At 58.0% G+C, this 10,178-nt stretch overlaps 2 protein-coding genes across 2 annotated transcripts in view; one reads left to right on the forward strand and one right to left on the reverse strand.

Annotated features, from left to right (window-relative positions):
• Positions 1-4,296, reverse strand: part of VOLCADRAFT_119712 (uncharacterized protein) — a gene marked incomplete at both ends in the record, with an annotated part of 10,851 nt that extends 6,555 nt beyond the window's left edge. The window contains 6 exons of the mRNA XM_002957422.1: positions 576-672; positions 969-1,111; positions 1,659-1,817; positions 2,858-3,775; positions 3,987-4,112; positions 4,234-4,296. Coding sequence (XP_002957468.1) covers positions 576-672; positions 969-1,111; positions 1,659-1,817; positions 2,858-3,775; positions 3,987-4,112; positions 4,234-4,296 — 1,506 coding nt within the window. The remainder of the gene's footprint in view (positions 1-575; positions 673-968; positions 1,112-1,658; positions 1,818-2,857; positions 3,776-3,986; positions 4,113-4,233) is intronic.
• Positions 4,297-4,793: 497 nt separating this feature from the next.
• Positions 4,794-7,819, forward strand: VOLCADRAFT_98535 (uncharacterized protein; the record flags this gene model as incomplete). Its single annotated transcript, XM_002957376.1, has 7 exons — positions 4,794-4,982; positions 5,173-5,229; positions 5,450-5,552; positions 5,839-5,988; positions 6,366-6,538; positions 6,659-7,146; positions 7,489-7,819. 7 exons carry the CDS (start codon positions 4,794-4,796, stop codon positions 7,817-7,819), a joined length of 1,491 nt encoding a protein of 496 aa, XP_002957422.1.
• Between the last annotated feature and the right edge of the window lie 2,359 nt (positions 7,820-10,178).

Genomic DNA, 10,178 nt, shown 5'->3' on the forward strand with positions numbered 1-10,178 from the left:
CGTCCTCCAAAAGCTGCTTGATTTGCTCAATAGAAATGTTCTGAGATATGTTGGGAAAGGATTAATGCAGGTCTTGTAAGGTACACTATAGGCGAGAAATGTTAGCACGAGGAATGTGAATGCGATTAAGGCAAGAATTGTAGCTCAGGTGCTTGGAAGAAAGAAGCCCGAGGGAATCGTTGGGGCAGCAGGCAAGCAATTAGTAGCAAGGGAGCGGTTAATTGGCATCTCCTGGGGTACAACATCTAGCGAGAAATGCCATACCCGGGTGTAAAAGAAGAGAGACATTACACTCCATCTCCATCCTTCCATCATTTCACACTCCCTCCCTCCCGCCTCCCTCCACCCTCCCTCCACAATCCCCCCTCCCTCCCTCGAACCCTCCCTCCAAAATACCTTTTCCCACTCCTCCTCCACCCTTCCTAAATCATCCCCCCCACTTCCCTCCATCATCCTCCCTTCCCCTCCCTACTGCCCACCCTTCTGCCCTCCTGTGCCTGCGGGTGAAGCCACATACATACACACACACGCACCTCCCAACCGCTCCCCGGATTTCCCCCAACCAACCACCCCACCTTGAGTGCGGTCACCTCGTCTCCATGACCCCGCAGTGCAGCCAGCTTGCGACCCGCACCCCCGCTGCCCAGAGAGTACGACAACACCGTACCGGACCTGGGGGTTGGGAAATAGCGGCGGGTTATTGGTGGGTTTCAGAGCCCCACTACTCCGCTATTTAATCCCCGGAGGCAGGGGGCTGCTGGCGCCGCACGTCACGCAGAAGGGGGACTCAAACACAGAAAAGAGATTTCCCAGGAACTCCAAACCCACACCACCCATATCCGCAGATCCGGCTCGCCAATGCTCAACAATCACCCACCCGACCAGTACTGGATGCCAAAAAACACACGTGTACCCAATGACATACATACTTACATACAAACATGCCCACACATGACACACACTCTTACCTAGCCCCCAGCAGCACTCTGCCCGCCTCCGCCGCCCCCTCTCCTGCCCAGTCTGCCGCCAGTGACCGTACACTCTCGTACACATACGTGCTGTTCAGCTCCCGGGCTCCGGAACCACCCGGCTCATCACCCAGATCCCACACCTTGCCGTACACCGGGTTGGCGCGTGGGGCATGCCCGGGATTGGGGTTCGGTGTGTACGGCAGGGGTGCATGACAATATGTTGGCGGCCAGATTCGGGATTGATCTGCAGTGACCCCCGGAGCCAAAACCTTCACCCCTTCCGTACCGCTGATGTACGGCATACGGCCGTTCTTCGCCACCGTCGTTTTCCCGTGCCATCCCCAGCAGCTCTCCCGGCACCGGCATCACGTGACACCGAGTGCAGTTGGCGGAGCTCACCGTCTCGCAGGGAGGGTAGGGTGTCCCCCCACTCGCCACCCAATACTGATCTGAACCCAAACTCCAAATCTCGCATGAGGCCCTCACACCACACTACTAACGAAGCTCGAAGTAATGCGCACGCAGTCACACGTATTTACCGACACACGTACATACATACAGACACACACACACACGTGCATGCCGACGTGCACTGCGGGGTTTGGGGGGCTCTTCCCCCCCCCCCCGACAAGCCCCCGGTAAAGGACCTCCAATGAGGTAGTGGGTTCCCCCCAAACCCCACCAGACCTTGAGGGTGGAGTCCCGCCCGGCGGTGACGAGGCGGCGGCTCTCTCCGTGCACCGCCAGCGCCTCCACTCGCCCGTTGTGCCCCACCAGCAAGCGGGACACGGTCAGGCGGGGGGCCGCTCCCCCGCCCGCTGAGCCGGGGGGTGACCAGTGCCACAACTGCGGGGGGGTTACGTGTGTGTGTGTGTGTTTTGGGGGGTTAGGTGTGTGTGTGTGTTTTGGGGGGTTGTGTTTGTGTGTGTGTGTGTGTGTGTGTGTTTTGGGGGGTTGTGTGTGTGTGTGTGTGTGTGTGTGTTTAAAAGAATGATTTGAGATCAGTATGTCTGTTAGGTATCGATCCTGGCCTGACACTGGCCGGGGGGGCACCTAACCGTAAAAACCCCAATGGAAATGAGCGACCGCCGAAGCACTCTCCATCACTGGTGGGGCGTTATATTGGTCAAGAGTCCTAATCGTTCTCCCTCATCAACACAAGGTGCCGTCCCCTGTTCGAATCCTTTAGCCAGCTACATACACACCAGCTCAGATGCCGAGCAACCTCCGTTCCACCGAAAGCGCATCATACTCGTCTAAAAAGCGATCTACCAATCCATTCACGCCGGTGCCAATTGCCACCTTATCCTTGCGAATCCTGCCGCCGCCGGGTTTCGTCATCCACCATATACAGCCTCTGGTTCCAGCCCTGTGCAGAACTTATCCCTCGCCACTGCTCTGCGGCGAAGTGCATAGATCTTCTGATTGTTGGTGAGAGCTCCCACTCCAGCCGCCAAGAAGCGCACTGGAGGAAAACCCAGTGCCTCACCCCAGCATTCGACACCCCGATCTCTTTCACCCGGGGCGGGGGGGGGAAACAGCGGTGGGATCCGAGCCCACATCTTCCAATAAAGCTAGATGCCGTCTCTAGGATTCGAACTCCAGACTTACCGATTACCTACCCCGGTGCCCAGATGTATGTGTATGTATGTGTATGTATGTGTATGTGTATGTATGTGTATGTGTGTGTATGTATGTGTATGTATGTGTGTGTATGTGTGTGTATGTGTGTATATGTGTGTATGTGTGTGTATGTGTATGGGGCAGGTAAAGCAGCAGCGGCCAATTCAGCGGCATGATCATCGCGATTAAGATTTCATTCGCCCGCGATGCGGCACTCAAGAAATGGCGGGGGTGGCAGGGTACATACATGCAGACATACACACCTTGACGGCCCCGTCGTACCCCGCCGACACTGCGATGTCCCCCGACAGGGCCACCGCCGATACGACATCCGCATGGGCTGCCGCCAGGGACTGCATCACGAACTTCCCGCGGCCCCAGTCGGAGTCGTACTTAGGCGACGGCGACGGAGTCGCTGAGGCCGGCGGCGGCGACGGCGGCGGCTGGGTCGCCGCCTGGGGCCTGTCCACGGCAGCCGCCGCTGCCGCCGCCGCTGGCGGTCCTCCTGCAATGGCAGCGGCATCTGCAACCGGCAGCGGTTTGTTCGCCGCGGCCCTGACCACCGCCGAGGCCCCGGCGGCAGTAGCCCGGTCAGCTGCCGCCTCCTTCGGCGTTGCGCTGGTCTCCTTGGGCGCTGGCGGCGGCGCTGCTGCCGGCACCTCCGGCTGCCTCTTAGCAGGCGCCGCTGCCACAGCGGCAGTCGCTGGGACCGCCGACGCTGCCGCCGGAGCAATTTTCACTGCCGCCGGCTTATGTTGTTGTTGTTGTTGCTGTTGTTGTTGTTGTTGCTGCTGCTGCTCCTGTTTTTTGGGGGTTGCGGTTGCTTTGGCTGCGGTCTGAGGCTTGTCTGGGACCGCCGTTGGCTGGGCTACTGCCGCTGCTGAAGGGCGGGTTGACTCCTCCGCGGCGGCGGCAGCTGCGGACTTCTGACCCACTGATCTGGACTTGCGCTTCTTCTTTCCGGCCCCTGCCGCTCTCATGAGGCCTAGCATGACCATCAAAGAGACCAGGCGACTCCAGACCCAGGCAAAGAATGACAGCTGGATTGCCTTGGTAGCGACGGCAGCTTTCGACGCGGATTTGTTGGATGCAGCAGAGCTGCTGCCGTCGGCTTTGTTCGGGGAAACGCCCGCGCCAGCTCTGTCGGTGACTGTGCCATCCTCCTCCGCGTCGTCCATGGCCTGTGCACGTGCAGTATCACGTACGAATGGGTGGGAGGCAAGAACAACGAAAGGTTAGCAAATGCCGAAAACTGATGAGGAGGAGAGGAGCGCTTTCATGGTATGGTATTGATGGGCGCTTCCCCGCATACCAACTGCTGCCGTACTGCCGGAAACACGCAAGCAGCCGGCATGTTGAAAAAAGTGAGCCTGGGGAAGTGGTTGCACCAACCTTTGACTTCTTCCCTTTCTTTTTCTTCTTGGACTTGTGCTCATCTGGCGCCGGTCTCTCGTCTGGCTCCGCAAGCGCGTCGAACGCCAGCGGAACTACCGGAATCGGCAGAGCTTTCAGCTGCTTCTGCGCTCATTTCCACGTGGACGCGCTCGGATTGAAAAAGGATCTTCCCAGGTAACAGGATATGAATTGCGAACGCTATTAGCGTGCAGATCCTCTGTGGGTAACAGCAGATCGTGCTTACCGAAACTCCGCTTCGACCCCGGCGCCGGCGCACGGTGATCCATTCTTCTTCAGAATCTGACATGTGTTCACAACCTTAAAAAAGGCTTGTCTGCGGTTTAAAATTCGGGTTCGGTATATCACCAAAAACACTGTGTGCACTACAAATGCTCAGGAAAAAATGGCCATGATTGAAGATAGCAGGGATTCATATTTATTTAATGCAACTTGTTGTGAGTGCCAATTGTGCACCAAGTAGTTGTGTTAGGTAACTGAGAATACGGGCTTGGTGGTTAGGGCAACTGTCGCCGTGCAGCAATGCAAAGTCAAACCCTGGGATCAACACCAGCTGGTAGACCTGCTCGCCAATCCAGATGTCATGCATAACTATTATCAGATGCAAGTAAATTGCCTGTAACCTCTGTTGCTTGCTCTTTGGCGTGCCTAGGCCTTACAAGCCCTTCCGGTGTTGTAGGAGGTATTTATAAACAAATAGGCGGACGCTACGATTTCGACTCATAGTTGGTACCCATGCGACCCGTAGATGAATAATACGTACGTTAACTAACGCAGCACGCACAAATGTCACCTTCGCGGCACAAACAGCTTCTTGATCAGCTTCCACCAGCCCTGCGCCTTGCACTTCTTTTTGCCCTAGCTCTAGCGTATGCTGCATATAGCGTCAGACCCCAGCCACCAGGCATCACGCGCCTCATCATGAGCCTCCCCGTAATGCTTCTATTCACGCTGGCACCTTTACATCTGCAAGAGGTGCGGGACGGAAGGCGTCGAACCAGTAGTACTCATAAGCTGGTGGCGAATGCTACTCAATTTGGCATCTCAAAGCTACCGTTTAGGTAGCTTTACCTTACGACACCATCTGGCCATGTATCGACCACTCCGAGCCGCCCCCCAACCACCCGAGCACCTCTTTGCCCTGCCCCGTTGCGCCCTTTCCCAGTCCATCATCATTTGCGGATCTCTGGCCTTCATGTTATGTTGGCTCTGCAATTTCAAGGTGCGCTGCACGGCGCTGTGCTTTCCAAAATGATGCGCAGGATTTCCGGAAATACCGTTGGAAATACCAGACACGTCCCACTTCGCACGGAGTACTACATTCCAGAATCTACAGATCTCCACCGTGCTGATCTATCGCTTTTGTCTTTCGCTCTTAGCTCGCTATCCCCGTCATCACTATCCTCCCTCCCTATCCTCGCTTCGCCATCACACCACGCAAGCTACTGGCCTATTCAGGCAATCGGGGACCTCTGGCGTATCCGGGGCTCAGCACGAGCCAATGGCTGCTGATGCTGTTACTGCCGTACTTCCCAGCCAAAAAACGTAGGTTGTACGTCAGGAGTCCATGGGCTGGTTTGATGCCACTGAGGGGATGGGGCCTGGGTGATGCGGTGCCTGCAGGCGGTGGAGAGCTCACAGCGAAACATAGACACATATGTGTGTGACCCAGATGGGCCGTTTTGGCCGGCAGCTCGGGTTTGTGTTTGTGTGTCACCACCAGCACGCAGGGGCCCCCCTTCCGGCCTCTCAGCTAATGACCCGGAGCTCTCCACCCCCCCGCCTCACCCCCCCGCCAAACCCCCGGCCTCGCAAACCCGCCTCGGCACAGGTGGCCACGCCCGTGCTCGTTCACATGTCGTACTGCTGAGCCTAGTTTTCAAGGTGGCCTTGGCCGCGGTTCTGACGGTGCTGTTGCTGTCCCCCCTGGCTGACCCGGCGGGGCCGCCACATAGCCTGATGCTGCGGCACACGGGTTACGGTGAGTCAACGTGGACACACGTGGATACATACATACATACATACATACATACATACATACATACATACATACATACATACACGTGTTCGGTGGGCCACCTGCTGCCACAGGACCTGCTCCTCCCCGGCACACGGCACACGGCATGTGTCTGCATCTCCCCCACCGGACCACTCACTCAAACACTCGCCTCGCTCGCCTCACTCGCCTCGCTCGCCTCACTCGCCTCACTCGCCTCGCTCGCTCGCACGGACCTTACAGCTCCTCTGCAAGCTCCCAATCGCCCCGCGTTCGAGGGGTCGTTCCAGGCTCCTTTTTTCCCCCTTACCCCCTCTCACATACATACATACACACACGTGCTGCTACACATGCACGCACAGCCCTGTACGTGTGGATATTCGCGAGCTTGCTGTTGGACCTTCCCGTGTCGTTGGGCTGCGCTCTGTGGTGCCGTGTGGAGCTGCAGCCCGCCATGAACAACCCCTTCGCGTCCATCTCCGTACGGGAGTTCTGGGGACGGAGGTACAACCAGGTCGTGTCGTGCGTGCTGAAGGTACGGCGGTGGTGGCGGCGGCCATGGTGTTACGTTCACAATCGTGGTGACGGCAGTGGTGATGACGGCAGTGGCAGTGGCAGTGGTCCCTGATGAACCCGCCGCCTTGCCCCGGTGCAGGATACGGTGTACGACCCTATCATGGACGGCAGCTGGGTGGCGGTCTGCGGGTTTGGCAACGAGCAACGGTCAGCAACCGACGCTGCAACGAATGGCGGCGGCGGCAATAATAGAGGCGGCGCGGTTGCGCCCAGAAGTGTTCATGTCGGCGCTAACGCCAGCTGCTGCTCCAACGGCCCCGGTATCCCAGCCGCTACACGACAATCAAAGGAAGGTTCCCGCCGTCGACCCGCCACGTCGTCATCGCCGCCGCCGCCGCCGCCGGAAGGCATCTGCGACTTGTTTCCATCGAGTCCGCCGTCTGCAAACCCGGTGACGGCTGGGTACGGCAGTGGTGGCGGCGGCTGCGGCGGTGGCGGCAGCAGCACCGGTCAGGCTCACATCGACCGCCGCTGCCAGCGCCAACGTGTGCCGTGTGAACGGCGGCGGCTGGCGGCCATGTCGGCGGCGTTCCTGGTCAGCGGCGTCATGCACGAAGTTTGCATGGCGTGAGTGGTTTATTGCGGGAGAGCACGGGGGAGAGGGACTGCTTTAAAAACATGCCCCTACCCCTTGTCTCCACACGCCCTACTCCATCTCACTACATGTTGGTGCATGCTAGAGATTCTGCCTCTTCATCCTCCCATCCTCCCACCGGCGACGCAGCGTGAGAATGGGCTCATTACGGTTAATAGTTAAAAACTTACGCCGCCGCTGCCACACGGGGGACGTCCCCAGACGCGATGCGATGCTGCTTCCTTGGCTCCCACCTAACGCTCCACCTGCGCGCTCTTTTTACCTCTCCTCTCCCCCCGCCGCCGCCGCCGCCACCGCCGCCGCCGCTGCGTCAGGTACATGTGTGGTGGCATGCTGGAGGGCAGTTTCCGTATGCTTGGTTTCTTCCTGATCCAGCCGGTCATTATCTTGGCTCAGGACGGGGCGAGTACGGCAGTGGCCAAGTGGGTTCCGGAGCAACTGTCCGGCAGTCTGGCCGCCAGGGCGCTGCAGACGGGGGTGACGCTGGCGCTGGTGCTGGGCAGCGCGGAGTGGCTGTTCTGGCCGCCCATGGAGGCGTGCGGGGCGGATGGGCGTGGGCTGATGGAGGTGATGGGCGTTATGCGGGCGGTTGGCGGTTGGTTTGGCAAGTTGGCGGGTCGGGCCGGGAGCGCCGCGCTTGAATGATGAGTTGTATGAGATGTACTTCGGTGTGTGCGGAGAGAGCCGGTCTCCTGTCAAAAGGGGTTTGGTTGGAGCTGGTCTTGTGCAGGGTCTTTGTGGTGTTTTAGGGGGGCCTGAGCCGACATTGTGCGTCGGCCGTGGGATCAGTGGTGCCTTGTTGCCGGGTGGCTGCTACTGTTGCAGCTGCTGTTGCGTGCAGCATTGAGCCGCTGAACAGCTGTTCGCTCAAATGTGATTCATGGTTGTTCGATTCGTGACTGCGTCTTTATTTCTGGGGGAGCCCGCTGCTTGACTCCGTGGGCTGTTGATAATCCTTGTTGGCAATTCTTCGCCCGGGGGCATCATAATCCCCCGCCTTCAACCCGGGGGGGGAAGAGAGTAGCTCCCGTGGGTTCCTCCAGGGCGCATCGTGTGTTGCGTTGTGCCCTGTGTGACCGCATGGTGTGTGTGTGGGGGAAGACGAACCACGTGAACGAGTTATGAAGCTGCTGCCAGGGAAAGAGTGTACAAGAAGTAGAACTGACTGAAAGGCGTTCTTGAAGGCGGTGACCTCGGGTGTGTTTGCGAGCGACAGTGACGGAAGGAGTGCTGTTCAAGCATCGTGTGATGAGCTCAGGCTGGTTCTTGCTACATTCCTGGGCAGACCCCCGACATTGATCAGGAGCAGTAGGTTTACGAATCGCTCTGCTGAGGTGTGGAGATGAGGTCTAGCTGATGGACTGAGTTTCGCATGCTGGATTAGTGGCGATGGATGACCTTTCTCTACGGATGACGGGTGACTGGATGAGGTGGGGTCTATAGTTGGCAGGACCCAAGACCGCCGTCGGTTGTACGGTGTAATCAACTTTCAATATATATAGTCCATGGCCTCCCGGCTTTGACGGACCCCCCCGCACTCGTGCGGCATTTGTAACTTGTACGTTGCCGTACCAAACACATCTCTGTACTGCACGTCCCGGTTATCCAGCCTGATGTCCGCCCCTCCCCTCGTGCTGTGCCTTCCCCTTTCCCGCTTTCCCTGCCTCTCTCCCGTTCCCTCCGTGTCTTCTCACCTCCCCCCCAAGGTACTTCGAAATGCGGATGCCAGCCTACGCGGAGAAGTACGGCTCATACCTCTTCCATCCTCAGAATATTCTATCAGGGCAGTGGCTGCAGCCCAGATCCCCGTATCACCATCCCGGTCTGTTTCAAATAGCTGCTGTGGTTATTGCTCAGTCCTGCCGTGTTGCGTTACAGTAGCTGAGCCGTCAACCGCAAGCACAACTCAGTAGCAAAACAACCCGTTGCGAAACCCCCTCCCAACACCAACCCATTGTGAAAGTTGCACTAGTGGCCGATAGTAATGACAGTTACCTGTGTTGCACCGTTCACGAATCTGCAACCTCAAGCGCCCTGACACGAGCCACGCGGGCGACCCACCCGAAACCAGCAAGGACAAACCAGGGACCGCTGCATTGTGGCAACCCCCGGGGTTGCCCTGGGTGGGTGGGGGGGAACGACGAGGCACAGAAAATCGACGAGAAAACGCACCGATACGGTTACTCCAAACTTAAACCCATAATAAAGGACAATTAGTACGATACCGACCCGTGGGTGGGTGGTGGGTACTAGAGGACACTGTCCCAGCAGCGGGACACACCTCTTGGTAATAGTCAAAACAACGGCAGTTAAAGAACCAATGCGCCTGTGGGACCCAAGTAAGGAGCTCGGCGTCCCCTGCCGTACTGCGGTCCGGCATATGCATGCATGCATGCGCCCTACTTCCACGCACCACGGCAGTTCCTTCGCAATAACTTGCCTATCTCTACACTCATACTTCGCTTCGAGAAGTCGAAGCTTATTGCTCAGTCCTGCCGTGTTGCGTTACAGTAGCTGAGCCGTCAACCGCAAGCACAACTCAGTAGCAAAACAACCCGTTGCGAAACCCCCTCCCAACACCAACCCATTGTGAAAGTTGCACTAGTGGCCGATAGTAATGACAGGTCTTGAAAGGACCCACAAGTGCAACGATCGCTGGTCGGTATAGGTCAAGAGGGTCATCACCCATGCCCCAGCCGCGGTGCTGTCTTCACCATTATGCGCTCGAAACCTCCGCTCGAAACTCTTCCAGCACCCCGCTTCTGCACCAAGCTGCAATCCGCACGGTTGTTAACGGCAGCGGTCACACCTTCAGAGTGCAGTGAGTGTGTTCCAAAGCGCGGAGACAGCCCTGCCTCCACAAAGAGCCTCCACAGGGGCCCCGGAGCAGTCTGTATGGTTGGGTGGGATGGTTGTGTTGAGCGGCGTGGTATGCTGCTCCAAGCTCGGCATGCCATCCGAGTTGGCCACGACCCAGCGGAGGGAAGGGATGGTGGTGACGATG

This window comes from Volvox carteri (assembly GCF_000143455.1).
Source record: "Volvox carteri f. nagariensis unplaced genomic scaffold VOLCAscaffold_73, whole genome shotgun sequence".
Classification (NCBI taxonomy): domain Eukaryota; kingdom Viridiplantae; phylum Chlorophyta; class Chlorophyceae; order Chlamydomonadales; family Volvocaceae; genus Volvox; species Volvox carteri.